The sequence below is a fragment of the Anguilla rostrata genome, chromosome 7 (assembly GCF_018555375.3).
Source record: "Anguilla rostrata isolate EN2019 chromosome 7, ASM1855537v3, whole genome shotgun sequence".
Classification (NCBI taxonomy): Eukaryota; Metazoa; Chordata; class Actinopteri; order Anguilliformes; family Anguillidae; genus Anguilla; species Anguilla rostrata.
Window position 1 is genome coordinate 15,319,048 of NC_057939.1, and position 15,071 is coordinate 15,334,118.

At 41.3% G+C, this 15,071-nt stretch overlaps 1 protein-coding gene across 4 annotated transcripts in view; it reads left to right on the top strand.

Moving 5' to 3' along the window:
• LOC135259135 (FERM domain-containing protein 4A-like) overlaps positions 1-15,071 on the top strand; it is a 148,541-nt gene that overhangs the window by 43,248 nt on the left and 90,222 nt on the right. Inside the window, exon 1 of one of the 4 annotated variants that reach the window (XM_064343099.1) lies at positions 2,308-4,078. The exons of 2 other annotated variants lie outside the window; for them this stretch is intronic. In XM_064343099.1, the coding sequence (XP_064199169.1) occupies positions 4,064-4,078 (15 nt within the window). In that variant the 5' untranslated portion in view covers positions 2,308-4,063. Of the gene's footprint in view, positions 1-2,307; positions 4,079-7,180; positions 7,860-15,071 lie in introns of those variants that run through there. One more of the 4 variants, XM_064343095.1, reaches the window with a different exon arrangement.

Consider the following 15,071-nt stretch of genomic DNA (forward strand, 5'->3'; position numbering starts at 1 on the left):
AAACAAAGACACGTGAATTTATGTTTGCCACAGGAGTTATCCACACACATGCACACACACACACACACACTGGAAATATCCCAGATTTTGATCAAAGTATGTCAGATCTCTTTTTGTTTACAGCAACAATGACAAGCAAACAGGAGAGTTCTGGAATATCCCAGGATTTCAGAACCATCAAATGCTGGAGAATTCTGGGAAATGGTCCAAATGCTGATGGTGGACAACAGACAAAGAGGCACAGCGTATCAAGCAGCCAGACATGTGCTCAAACAGTTGTTTGGCAACAGAACTATTTTAAGTGTGTAGCCTGTTTACCCCTTGAAAATTGAAAAATACAGAGATTATTCTACAACTAATTCAATCTGCAAATATAAGTAATCAACAGACAGTAAACCACTTTTTCATTCTTTTGTGTATGTGTTTGCTCCAAGAAAATACATTGTTTGTTTATGTCGCTCTTGGCAGAAATGAAATTTTAAAGCAAATATTCATGTGAAATATTTGCTTTTCTGCCAGAGCAAAACAAACATTGGAGACACATTTAGAAAATTAGGTCTTTTCCCAGTGAGAACTCTTAAGAGCATGCAGTTGTGTTGTTTGCTTTTTTTTAACTTGGTCTGCCACCTCCCCCAGTATATTTTTCAAATATTTACCACGTTGCCCTTCTCTGTCTTCCTGTCTGAGTCAGGTCTCCTCACTTATAATTAGCCTCTGCTCTGCCTGCTATTCCCCTTCAGTGCCCCCGATGCCCTGCTTGGCTGCCCTTGGGAAGGGCTCCAGTCCCCAGGAAGCCCAGCCCAGTTAATTAGATTATACAGGCTGTCAGTCAAAGCTCGCTACGCATTATTTTGCATATTAATTAGGCGCTTAAGGCTGGAGGGCACAGCATCAGGTACCATTCCTGGCTTGCTGGCATCATTGGTTTTCTCAGGTCAGTAACTGATCGATAATATTGAATAATACTTTAGAACTTCAGCAGGAAGAAGTAGAAAAATCAAGGCCAGTTTCCTGTCTTACAGAAGTTAATACAATATTAACTTCTGAAAGACAAATTCAAATTTTTACCCCAGTTCAGGGTTATCATTTATTTCAGAAATTAGATGTTACCAGGCTAAAATATTTGAAGCCACGCAGATTTATAAAGGAGTTTAACTACAATTGTACAGTAAGTGGACAGTTCTGTTAAAGCTGAAGGTGCCTTTCTGTTAAAGCAAAAAACGCCACAGTGCCACTGTGCATATCTTCAGGTGAATGCTGATATGAATGTAAATGATGCTCAGTTATGAATCGCAGGCCTCCAACAGGCCTTCTCGGGGGAGTCTGGGTAATTTGAATAGTGAGAAGTGGGTGGTTGGTGTTTAATGTGTGATCTTCTCCACACTCCTATTGGGCCACCCTGTTTGACAGTGCAAACAATGCGTCTGCCCCCTCAAGTACCAGGCCAGCTATAAATTGGTCTGTGTGTTGTACTGGGTCATGTCTCTGGAAACGTTTCTGCATGTTTGTCATTTGTAAGTAGCGTCAGGCTGTTCTCTAGCTGAATGGGAGGGTATCTATGGTAAATGAATGAAATAAGTTTCTTTTTCTTCACCACCAAAACACAGGTCATAAGAAGTAGGACTAAATGCAACTGACCATCAGCAGGGTCTATTCGCATCATTTTCAGATGTTATTTTATTCCTGGAATAAATTCCTGGAATTAATTTCCTCGTAACACATTACAGATCCTGCCCTGTTCAGCCTTCTCCCAAAATGATGGCCATTGGCCTTACTGAGTGGGCAGGTGTAAGATGATCCAATGAGCTTCCGTCCTCGCAGATCCATCTGCCAGTGACAGAATCAATAATAAAAACTGTTCCTTCTTTCAAGGCCTGCATTAGGTATGCGCACATCCATTAACCCTGCCACCTGGATATGAATAAATGAATATCAATGCCATCAGAAACAGCAACCTTTCGCTAAGGTGACTGAGTAATGAATGAACCGGGGTCTCATCAGAGAAAGTTACGCCTGGAACAGGAACAGTAGAGTGAGTGCAGAGATTGGGATGGGTGCAGAATAAGAGCAGACCACTGCTCCCAATCATCTGCAGGTTCTGCAGCACTCGTAAGGCCGGCCCCCACCTACCACTCAGGTCATGTGGCCACTGACTACTCCCCTCTGCGGACAGTAGGGCAGAATCCACATGTCAGCATGACTCAGTAGAATTTCAGTGTGAGTCATGTCCCCATTCTGCTGTCCCCATGAATGGGTTCAGTGCAGTTTAACACTGCACAGTCTTTGAACCTGTCTGATTCATAACTACAAGTTTATGTAAAGATTTGCAGTTTTATGCTAGAGCACACTGCTCAACCCAAATTTATTAATCAAATACCCAGCTGTTTAAATGGGTAATACATGATGTATAAGCTGATATCTGCTGAAAGAATAAAACAAATTAATTTGTTGGCACAATCGTGACTGTGGTGATTTCATGTGAGGTCAACTTGGAGGCAGCAATGAGCATGAATAGAAGTGCAGAATTATGAGCACATTAGGGCACTGACTTTTGGACATAGGTTTGTACTGAGATTGGAGGGGGATTTTACTGGAGTGAATTGGTCAAGTGAGGACAATGTCTGATGTCAACAAGATCATTAAAAGAGGGACAGGGAGTGAACAGCTCATACAACCCCCCCTTCCCCAACCCCCATGTCCATATTAAAAATGTAAGAAACACTAGGCCACACTCATGAAAAATTTAGCACACCAGTGAGTTTGAACAAATGCCTCTGTGTTCTACCTTGTTACAGAATGCTAATACAGGAATTGCCATAGGGTAATTTCACCAAGTAGCTTTCGCTGTTTGTCTTTGTCTGGTGAAAAATAAGTGAGCCAAATTTACTAGAGCAGATATGCCACTGAAATGTTTAATTCCTGGGATGGAATATGATACTGTACAGTCAAAGTAGTGAACTTTGGCACCATTTCAAATGTTCACAGTGAACCATTTGGTGGCAGAGGAGGTCTGTTCAGGGCACTTTGGCAGCTGGTGGAGGGGGCTGCAGGAACTGGAAGTGCTGAAGCGGGGGCTGGGGCCATGCTGACTATAGAGCTCTTTAACCCACCTATTAGCTACAGGTCACCTTGAATAGAGATCAGTGCCAGACACAGAGAGGAAGATACACACACACATTCACAGACACGCACACACACATACACACGCATGCACGCACAAATGCGCCACACAACAGAAGAAGGAGAGGTCTAATGGTGATGACTCTAGTCTATCCTTTATCATTGCTGGCAATCTCCTCTGTCAGGCACTCTGCTCTCTGAGGGGCAGTACTATCATCTTTTGCAAAGATAACTTAGCCATCCACCTGCGCCAACAGGCTGTCCAAGACCACTGACATGCTTTCATTATGCAGGAAACTTTGAAGCAAGGAGTACTTCTTAGTTGGAAATAAAGATTGCTGATTTTCTCTGGAAAAGCACATAATGTGGTTCTGTGGTAAATTTAGTTAAGAGCATTTTCGCAAGTGTCCGTTCACATCAAGTGCTATTGTCGATTCACAATATTATCACAAAAACAATATTTAAATAACATGACTAAGGCTAGACTTAAGACCATTATTAGTTAGCAGGCAGATAAGAAGCTTGCAGCACAGGACAAAAATAGACTGAAGCTACAGTAAGTCGCCACTTCATGGTCTTCACAGTACCCTTGAGGACTGTATTTCCCCTACTATCAACGGTACAGAGCTGTGTCCTTTATTCATTTGGCCTGAGAATGTCAGCAAACAGTGCCTCTGAGTTTTACTGCAGTCACCGATTTGAATCTGGTGAATCCTGAGTCACTTCTTCATTGAGGAATGACAGACCTGTTATTGGAGTAAGGGGCTAGACAGTTCTGTCAACCATTACGCTTTGATGGTGTCTGAAGACTCAGGTACAGTACCAGGACAAAGCTGAATGCCAACATGATCCATAAGGAACATGAAAAATTCTGTTACTGAACAGCCGAAGGACCTGGGGAACTCCTTCTCTGCCTGAGTGCCTGCAGAAGAACCTGTCAGAAATGTTCAGGTTTAAGGTAAGCTAACCTGGTGGACCTGTTTTGCCTCCAAAAACATTGGACAGTGTCAAATGAGCGTGTGCATTGTTTTACACAAGGAAGTGAATACCAGGGGCAGCATGAGGAGCTATATGAAAAAAGAGTTGATGGATTTGTTCCAGGGTATTATCTGTGGTTTGCGTGGTCGCTGTTTACAGATGCTAATTTGTGAAATAAAGCCAGTATTGTAATGAATCAATTGTCCCATTGACGACTAGACTGAGAGGTCAGAACACACTGCAGGCGTGCAGCTCAATAGCCCTTTATGCTGGTGCGTGTATATGAGCTGGCGCTTATTTTGCCATAGGAGATATTCCCAGTTTTATATCCGCTGCTCACATTGTCAAGGCATATTCGTGTTTGTTTTCAGAGCACCGCACAGATAACTGTGATACTGTCCTGGATGTGTGTGAGTGGTACTGTGGATAATGCTTGCCTGTCATCCCCTGGGACCGGAACACTTTCATATCAGCATTCATCACAGCTTTAGTTACGCTAAGTTACGGCAGATTCTTCATTTAACGCTGCAGGCTCGAATGCTGAGGAAATGTGCACCCTGAAAATTAGTTATCTTCTGTTACAGATAAAACAAGATAATTAATGGAATGCTTTGAGCGTTGTCATCATACTGGAAATGTGTGTACATGCACAGTGCATGGCTGGTAAACACATCAATGCGCATAAGATATATAGAAAAGGGAAGTCATGTGCAACGAAGCTCCAGGAGCACTGTTGTGGTCTTATTTTATTAAAGGTATACTATGCAGGATTTTCACCTTGAAAATATTATAAAACAACCATGCTCATAATAGTGATGCACTGGCAATCTGGGTCTGTGTGCAATTCTGCCTAGTCCTTGCTTGTCTGCCTGTATTTGTCATTCTAAAAATAACATTTTTGGGTGTAACGCTTTTTCTTTTGTGGGCTGTACTAAAAAACATGTGGCCAATTGAAGAAGAAGGAGAAGAAGATGAGATGTATGGATTGGTTACAGTGCACAATGGTGCATTTTCAGATGGCTTACAGTAGGGGGGGTCATCTAAGGCTAACAAAACTAATCAAGTGGCTGGTCAGCATTCTGTAACGTCAGTTGTCAGTATTAGCTCACTGAATTCAATTACATTTGCCAACATTAGTTGGCTGGCCACGATGGCCTGAAAATTTGCTGCAGGAACAGTATTTTACAAGGCTAGAGAAGAAGATTCCAATCCACTTCTCTCGGCTCATATGGGTTAACTAGCTAGCTATTGTTAGCAAGGTAATAGGTGTGAGTCCACCATTTGAAAAATCCTACTATTCTGTATGATTTAAGATTTTTTTTCCAGATACAACAGTAGTTCAAATACTACAGACTAATATCCATGGTTGGGAGGGACACATAGCAGTTTCTAAATTCATAGTTGATGGTGTGTAGTTGATATGTGGTGTAGGTGGAGCTGAGAATGGAGCACTGTTTTTGATTGTAAACACAAAAGCGAAGCAAGGGGAAAAAAGTCTGCATAGTATGCCTTTAAAGCTTAAAAATGCTCATCAAGGTTTTTGTGTCAAGTGCAGTGCTGAGACAGGGACAGTCAGAGGTCAGGCGTCTTTGACCGCATCATGGGGGAGGAGGGGAAGAGGGTTTCTGTCACAGCCGATTGACTGGCCCTTGCCGATTCACCCTTAAGTGAGAGGTCAGAGGTCAGAAAGGGAGCCCAAGCTCTCATACACCCCCCACCCACCTTCATTGTCAGTGGTGAACAAGGGCCCGGTGACATAGAGGGCAACACATATTCAAATATAGACATTGAAACTGCATTGTTGTGTCATTGCCTCGCGAGAGGCCATGCTGAAACACCAAAAGAAAGGCCCCACTGAGGGCTGAGAGATAAACCTGGTGGGTCATCAGTGTCTATCCAGTACACAGGCATATAGACAAGGATCTGATGTGTGGGCATCTTGACAAGCGGGAAGGAAGGAAGGCAATGAGCCACACTTTTTCCAAACACTGTGCAAAAAAGACCCGTATAATTTTTGTTATGTGGGTAGGGAGCCAAGAAAATTGTGGAGAGCACTGCTACCAGCAGCTGAGTATCTATAGTAGAAGTACTCTTGCCCCAGCAAAGGGACTACCAGTACTGTGGGCCATTTCGTTCCTGATAAAAACTGAGGTTGTCGGAGCAACCCAACAACTTTACCCCACAAGATAAATACACACTGATGGCATGAAATAGCAATAGAAAACCCTGAACTACATCTCGACATTGTGTTAGAACACATTATGCATGGGGCTGTTTCACAATCCCAAACAATGCCTTTTATTTTATTCGGTGTAATAAAAATCCAATTACGAAAATTAACTGTGAAATGAAATGACTGCTAGATCTCACTGAAAACAGTTCATAGTATTGTTTCATTTCATATTTTCATTTCGTATGAGTTCAGATTACAATGAAATGCAAAAATGGACCAAAGGAAAAATAAAATTCACCTTACAGGAGGATTATGGGAAAGGATTATGGCAGGGCAGATCGGTAGTACAGAGTGCTGTGGTTGGGTAACATGCTGGCAATAATAAATCACATTACAGAGCTTTCATTACAGCTTTTAATGATGGAACAATAGAGCTGGCTCTACAAACACACAAGGCGTCTGGAGATCTTTTTCAATATCAGGCAAATTCTTTGGACAAATGATATCTGTTTATTATTATTATTTGTCAAATATATAACCAGACTAATCAATAATGTCATGTTTTGAGCTTTCTTGCACTTTACAACCATAACAAAAACCTCTCATCAGTTCTTATCAGAATACTGTTTTTTTTATCATTCTGGTTAACATTACTAGCCAGCATATTACTAACAGGTTGCACAGTTTTAAAGCAGAACCAATAGCAATTTTACAACCTTCTTTGATGATGGTAAAATTGTATTTTATCTTATAACCTTACCCAAAAGTATAATTTAGATCAGTTTAATCAGCTGGTAAATCACATGTTTCATCAAAACAACTGTCAAACTCTCCCATGGGCTTGCACGTAAACAAGCTTTGATATCCTTTCAGTATCCCCGCGTGTTGCATAAGATTCCCGCAAGAAAGACACAGATTTCCATGTTTTTCCACCAGACCTTTATCCGAGCCTTAAAATTCCAGGATGGAGCTTAATAAGCGCACAAAGGGCCATTGATGGCGGGCACATTTGTGAATAGGCTTGCATTGGTCACAGCTCCAGTAGGCCCCAGCCCTTCGCACAAAGCCCTCCACTGTGGACAGTGCCTAACAAAAGGTCAGGGCTCAACGGAGAAATTGATAATGATCTGCTCCTATAAATATCCGTGTCAATAAGGCACTGTTTGCTGTATCCTCTCGACTCTTCTCCTGCCCATCAAAATTTCAGTTACAGCCCAGAGCTCTTGGTGTTTGCATCGTTCTGGGATTCCTGTCAGAGAAAGGCTTCCTCGCTTTGCTTGCAATGGTTCCTATAGATGTAGAATGGACAGTGCTGCTGGAGGCCACCACCTGGAGACAGTAACTAGAGGAGATTGAGGGAGAGCCATCGGGCCTAACTGTGTGCCATACAGGCATTGTGTAAGAATACTAGGTTTAGAAGGGTCACTAAAGAGTTGAGGGTGGAGGGGGGCTGGGCGGGGACCGATAGGAAAGGGTGAACTGTGACTGGGAGTTCTGGTTCTTGATCCAATCCCAGAGCAGTATGACTCTGGCAGCCAAACTGGAGGACTTTGAGGTGACTGTGGAGCACCTTCTCATGGACGTGTTCGTAAGTACGAGTACAGCTCGTTTTCCCATTCAGTGTGGAGTGCATGTGTTCTCTTGCTCACCTGTCCATGGAGTGTAACAGTATCAGTGCTTAATATTAAAACGGATTGGTCTTAAATGCAAATCCCTTTTGAATCTGTCAGTATTGAGACTTTATGATGACTAATGCAAGTCTGTACTGTACGATTGTTGCTATAGTAACTCATCTCTGATTTTAACAGCCACAACTCTCACTGAGGGAGCCTTGTGAGCCCAGAGGACTTTAATGAGTGCTACATTAAATGTGCATTAGTCAGTCATTTAACCTTTGAGATGGCTGTATACAAAAATGTCACATTTTCTAGACTGTAATAACGTGAATCCGATTCACAAATGGATTTAAATGATGCTCCTTTTAAGGGTTTCTGCAAGTAAATGTATTTTTTGTGTGCTAATTGCCTGCTGTGAATCACAAAGCAATTAAAGGAAGCTATTAGCACATTTTTTCATTATCTGTAAAATGAGATTGCTCCAAAAGTTCACCAAGCTATCTGACGAAATGCCACAAACTGTGAGCATGTGTGGACACAAATTGATCCTCTTGTGTATTCAGTAAGGAAGTATTACAGTACATATACTACTTGATGTGATTTACGGAGCAACAGCAAAACATGTCCCAGAGATAATTTTATAAAGAGTAACAGACAGTAAGCTCTGTTACAGGATTGCCTCATGTCTGGGTTGCTAAAAATAAATGTTATACATCCACAATGCTATACATTTATGGCTACATCATGCTTCTAAACAATAGCTGTGTGCAATGGGAATTACTGTATAACTGGATCCCATGAAGCTTCACCTCTCATAAACCATTTCTTAATAAAGCGTCAACAGGCAATTAAATTGGCATGTTTCTGGTGTAAAGCGTTGGCCTTCATCGACAGCCAGTGATGGGCACTGCATTAGATTAAATAGGCCAGAATTCTATTTCCACCACCCCGATGAGTTAATAACATTTTCTTTATGCTAGCCTGGTGATAAAAACCAATTTGTTTGCGAATGGCCCATGTAAAAGACTTTACATTCCATAAATGTCAATGTGGAGTTACCTGTGAGATAAGTATATTGCTTTGCTAAGGGTCAAAACAATGTGGACCCTATTTATTTTCTCTCTGTTAATTGTACAGCTGAAAAGGTCTAGTAATGCGATTGTCGCGCTCCAATTTAAGGCGAACAGGATGTGGGGTTTTAGTATGGCGGTGGGGTGGGGGGGGGGGGGGGGGGTGACACTGCAGCATTAAGAAACAAAGACTGTGTATGGACTGAGCTGGGCTGGCTTGGGAATCTTCCAAAATTCTACTGAATATGTGTTAAGAGCTATGTGCCCACAAATAACTGAATCATTACCTTAGCTTTGTCTTGTGGTATTCACTTCCTGTTTTGCATATGAGATTAATTCCCTTAGACCTACAGAAACAAAAGACACTTTTGGGGCTTGACAGGTTCTTTTACTTCTGAGGTTAGAGACTTGATGTCATACCAAACAAGAGTTCAAAAGAGTTCAGCAATGATGTGCTGTCATTCAGCAAGGACAGTCAGTTTTAGCACTTGACCTCGCAGCCTGGCCTGCATTTGTATGATCTCTGGAAAAGACATATTTAGTGCAAATCCATCTTCTTGGAAGTTGAGTGCTGTTCGATTATGTTGCATAAGGCATTTGTTTGTCTAGGCTAAGAGTGAAAGCAGGTGGAAGGACCTTTGGAAAGACTAAAAGCTGAGAGCGAGGTAATGTCTGTGGTACCCGTGCTGTCAACAGCTAAGAGGTGGCAGGCATTTCAGTATCTGTGGGGTGATTGAGGCCTACTTTCTACTTCTTGCATTCACCACTTCATTTTTGTAGAGAAGTTGAATGATACAGAGAAAAGCTTGCAGGTGCCTGAGCAGTTTAATGGCATGGAATGGCACTCAACCTTAATGACCTTGAAGATACTGATTAATCTCTTAAATCAGGGTCTATTTTTTATTTATTTTATTCATCTCCTAAGGCCTGAATGGTATCTCGTGTATAGCATTGATGGGTGCCAGGAGGAGATGGGGTACATATTGTTTTGCCCGAATAAGGACTGGGAAGAGTGTGTTACATAAATGGAGCATTGTGTAGCTCAGACAGGCCACATGAGTTGTTACATTACATTACATTTATTTGGCAGATGCTTTATCCATAACTGTATTTTGTCCGGGCTGCTGCCCTCCCTTTGATGACAGTGGTCCTGACTGAAATACAGTTTTTTTCATATGGCCATTAAAGAGTGTATCAAGAGAAAATCCTTTCCATGTGTGACTTTCTGCTATATTTACTCACCCATCACACACACACACACACACACACACAGGATCTCCCGATGCTGAGATTTACACAAGTTGGCCACTGCTGTAGTGACTCATGCTGTTCTGTGGTGAAGAGCATGGCTACTGCAGTGCCACACCCTCCCTGGGAAGTGATTGGATGACAGCATGGCGGCACCTCCCTCTGATGCTATGTCTGGTCTGCCATGAACTGAAATGCCTCCTGGCATCCACAGGACACAGGTAGATTGAGAAAGAGAAAGTCATGGGTGAGGTCTGTACAGGGATAGAGTCTGTTATTTTCGATTTGGAACAACAAATCTTTTTTTTTTTTTGTTACAATTAAATGCTTTTCTGTAAGGACACGGAATGCAAGCAGCAGTAGCTGATCATAAAACAAGTGCACATGGTGCTCCTAACAAAGTCTGTGTTGACTGACCAAGAATGAGCACTCGCAAAAATGCACTGTTCTGTATATATGTAATTATAGAGGAATCATCCTTTGCCCCCCTTTCTCAGTGCCACCAGCTACCAGCAACACATTCCAAGAACACTGGTATTAATGTTTCTCTGCAAGAACAGTTATAAACCGAGACAATGCCTGAGATTCAATCAACATTTGTCCTTAACACTAACTACCAATTAAAAGTTATTATTATTAAATTATTATCATTTCTTCATAATCATTGTGAGGCAAGTTCAGCAATCACTAAAACTAACACATCAAGCCGAGTTTGTGAAGAAAAGTGTAATTCTTGCATTTATTTGTAAATCAAATTTAAGAGTACATTGATTGAATGCAGGCCAAGTAAATGAATGGCCATTTGCTAAGATTTTTGTTCAACTGAGTTGCAGCAGCTAGACACTGAACAACGAAAGCCCAAAAAGAATGTTTGCATTATCAGTGCCCATCTCTTTCAGAACCAGGAGCCTCCTCATTGTTAATGCAGATGGAGGAGATTTGCTGGTATGTTACGTAAGAACCTGCCCCCACTCGTTAGTTTCATAGTGTTGCCCAGCGAGGTCTGGGAGAACCCACTGTCTGCCTAGCACTCAGAGTCTGTTTGAACAGGAGATTACTTGGATCCCATCCAGTTCTGCAGAGAGCCCCAGAGCTCTTTATACGGCCGCTGTTGTTGAACGCCTCCACATGAAATGGAAATCATTTGTTCTAACAGAGTGCTATAGGGCTTGGAGAAGACAGTACTGGTGGGGTGTTACTCATTCTTAGAAATGACGGTGGGCAATGTCTGAGAGCCAGAAACTGCACTGTTGACAGAACCCGCTACCTACTGTGTGTTTCCGATGTGGTGCAATCTCTAGAACAAAATTACATTTTTATTTTTTTGCCATTGCAAGGCTTTTTTTTCTAATGAGTGGCTTGCAGTATGTGATCATACTGTTTGCTGTACAGCGAAGCAGGAAACTTTGAGTCTGTTATGATGTCATTTGAAGTTAGGGCAGGGTGGAGGACAGCATGTACTGGATGCCCATTTGATACTGTCCCAATACAGCCATGAATGGGAGAGCTGGGCTCCTTGCCACCGATGTACGACCGTTATATTGACATTGTTAGGGCTCGGCCGAGTGGTCAGCTGTCGCTATTATAGTCTTTCATTTGCAGAGCTGGATGCTTTGTTCATATTTTTTTTGCTCAGTGATTAACATGATTGTGTTTGTTTGTACGTGCATGAGAGAGGATTGTCCGTTAGCACAATAATGTAATGTCATATTACTGTATTGGGAATTCTAAGCCTTTGATCTTTCCAACAAAGGAAGCCCCTCCCACAACAGTAAATAACAATCTACTCAGATACTCACGACAAGGGATTAGATTCTGATTAAGTTTGTCGCAATTTTTTAACTTTTATTTTGGGGGTGCCTTTGACAAGGGTCTCCTCTCAAAAAAAAAGAATTACCAATAACAAAAGCACCTGTGTTTTTTTTTTTACAGTATTAGTGAAAATCCACTTTTGTTATTACAATTTGACAAACTCAACAACTTAGATCTTTTTTAAACAGATCAATGACTGATGCTTATGCTTTCTGATTAATCGCAGAAAAATTTTTATTTCTGAAAGCCATTGCAATTCCTCTGTAAAATGCTAATTGTGAATTTTTAACGTGTTCTCGCGGCCTCAACTATTACGAGAGAATGGAAGCAAATCTGTCTGAGGGAATAAGAGAGCTCAGGGGCTGTATCAGTGGATGTGCATTTGGGGATAACGTGATTTACTCAAATAGGACATGTTCCTGGATCAACATTCCATGTTTTTCCTGGAACAACATTCCTATTAACCAATCATCGCCCCCTGATGTCATCACTGCTGTGCTGAACAACCTCCCTCTCCAGAGCCATTTCAAAATTCCCTCCAAAACGGCCCAGTTTCCAGAGATTTAACCTATTTTCTGCATTTTTGTTTGCAAAATTGAACAAATTATAGATTTAGTGAAAATATTTTAGTGGCAGCTTATTTATATCATTCATATATATGAGCACTACTAGCGGATGTTGTTCCTGGAACAATAGTTATGTTCACATCGTGCTGGATATGGATGTCTGAAATTGGTCAGATAATGAATTATTAGCACAAGAAGGATTCTTCTCTTAGGGATTAATACGATTCACCACTTTATGACTGAGCTTACATCTGTTCATGCACTCTACATATTAAAGAAATATGTCCTTCAGCTTATGTTCACCATTCCAAATAGGGCAGAGCCTAAATGTCAGTTTACTTTTTCAAATTCAAATAATTACAACTACGAGAGCCCTTGATGTTATTGTTCTGAACTGACAGTTTACTTTTTCAAATTCAAATAATTACAACTACGAGAGCCCTTGTTGTTATTGTTCTGAACTGACCGTGGGTGGCTTTGGCAGTTGAAGTCAGCACCATAATAAGATGCATTCCTGTTTCTTTACCACATCTGAGGCTTGTTAAAGCGGTTACTTTCTGTATATCCTGCTGAGGCTTCGGAAGCAGTTATTCACGATTCAAACTGGAAGTCCAGCTAGTGACACTCTCTGTCTCTCTTTTGAGTTTTCCGGTCCACATGAGTGAATCTGCCTTGTTCTAAAAACTTACCATAGAAAAACCATCACCACATGCTTTGTGGGTCCTGTGTGTGCACTTACTCCACTAAGATGGTACCCGATAAAGACCAAACTCACAAACGAATGCTGAGAAAAGCAGTGGCATGTGGTTCTCTGCTCAGATGCTGAGACACTCCAGAAGCCGCTCCTGCGGTGAAGCTATTAAGGGTTATTACGCAGCGTGGGGTGTTAATGCATTTATGTTCTGTTTTTTTAGGAACCACTTTCAGAGTCTCTTAAAATGTCTTAATGAGTTAGAAAATGTAACAAAAACCTTATCAGATTCCTGCCCACTGCATGATAAAATGAATCTGACATTCCCCCACCAGCAGAATATGGCATGTCATATCATCAACAGCAATGACATGGTCAATTTAATAACTAAACGATTGAGAGATTGTGTCTGAAGAGACCGGTATTGCTGGGGTACTGGAACAGGAATTCCCTTACCTCCAGCCACATAGGCAGGGGGCCCCAAGTGGGTGGAGACAGAGAGTGGGAAAGTAAAGGAGAGAAAAAGAGATATAGTTGGAAGGAAAGACAAAGCAGCCCCCCTCTCTCGACAAACAAACATACACACACAGAAACACATGCATAGTATACACCGGGAGCATTGTTTTTGAGATAGCTAGATACAGTAGATACTGTAGAGTAGCTCTGATAATCAATGGCACAAGTCTTATTTTCCTCCAGTAGCCTTCCTATGGGCCTTGGCTGGATCTGGCTTCATTGGTTTCTCAGCACCTCAGGAAAACATACTTTCCTGGGATCTATAAGCTCAATGATTTCCTGAATGTGTTTGGCTTAATGCATAATTGCTCTGAAGATTGCATTAATTTGCATTTGAAGCAGGTGATTTTGTTCAGTTCAGCCCAAAGTAAATAATATGCTCCCTTGCCTTCCTAATGCTCTAGATGCTGCCAAACAGGATTCAATCTTTTTTTTTTTTTAGGCTGTAACAGGCTGATATGGTGTCACAACAAATCATTGTTTGATACTCATATTTAAAACTGTGAATTTCATTTTGCACCTTAAAAGATGCTATGTAAATAGAACACTCTATCATTTTAGGGAATGCTCTTGAATAGAATATGCCTTGACAAGATTTTTAACCCCATGTTTGTGTGCAATTAAAATACCTTCAGCTCCAGTCTTATCACTGCTACCCTTGGAGCTAAGGAGATTTTTTCAATCTGTTGGAATGAAAGCTTGACTTTGACAGCAATCACTAAATTGGCAAAGCTTAAAGAGAGACAGCGTTATTTCAGAGAACTGTAGCCAGTTTCCATGTGAAGTGTTATCTAAGAAAACTTGTACATCTGCCACCTCTAATTTTTCAGACTGTCAAAGCTCCTCATTGCATAAAATCTTTAATGTGTGTGCCTGAGAAGAACACATCTTGCAGTCTTTGAGGATTAATTTACCCTTAGGGAACTGCAGTATGATTTTGTCCAGCTCCAGCATGAAAGCTTTGTCTGTTTGTGTGCCACAGATCATAGAATCATAGAATTTCCATTGATATCTGGATTGTATCACATCATCTTTAATCTATTAATCAATCTTTCCTTAATGGAGAGAGGCTAGTGTTTCTTGATTAATCAGGAAATATGACTCCCCTGCCTCTCTCCACATAGGTCAACATTAGTTATCTCTGATTTAGAAGAATCTCTTGCAAAATGATTCAACATACCATTGGGTCAAGCATATTAACACTACCATCAGTTACAGTTAAACAGTTCTGAGTTTCTGGAGATGAAGAGGTCTATGCAATAATAAAAGACTTCATTAATT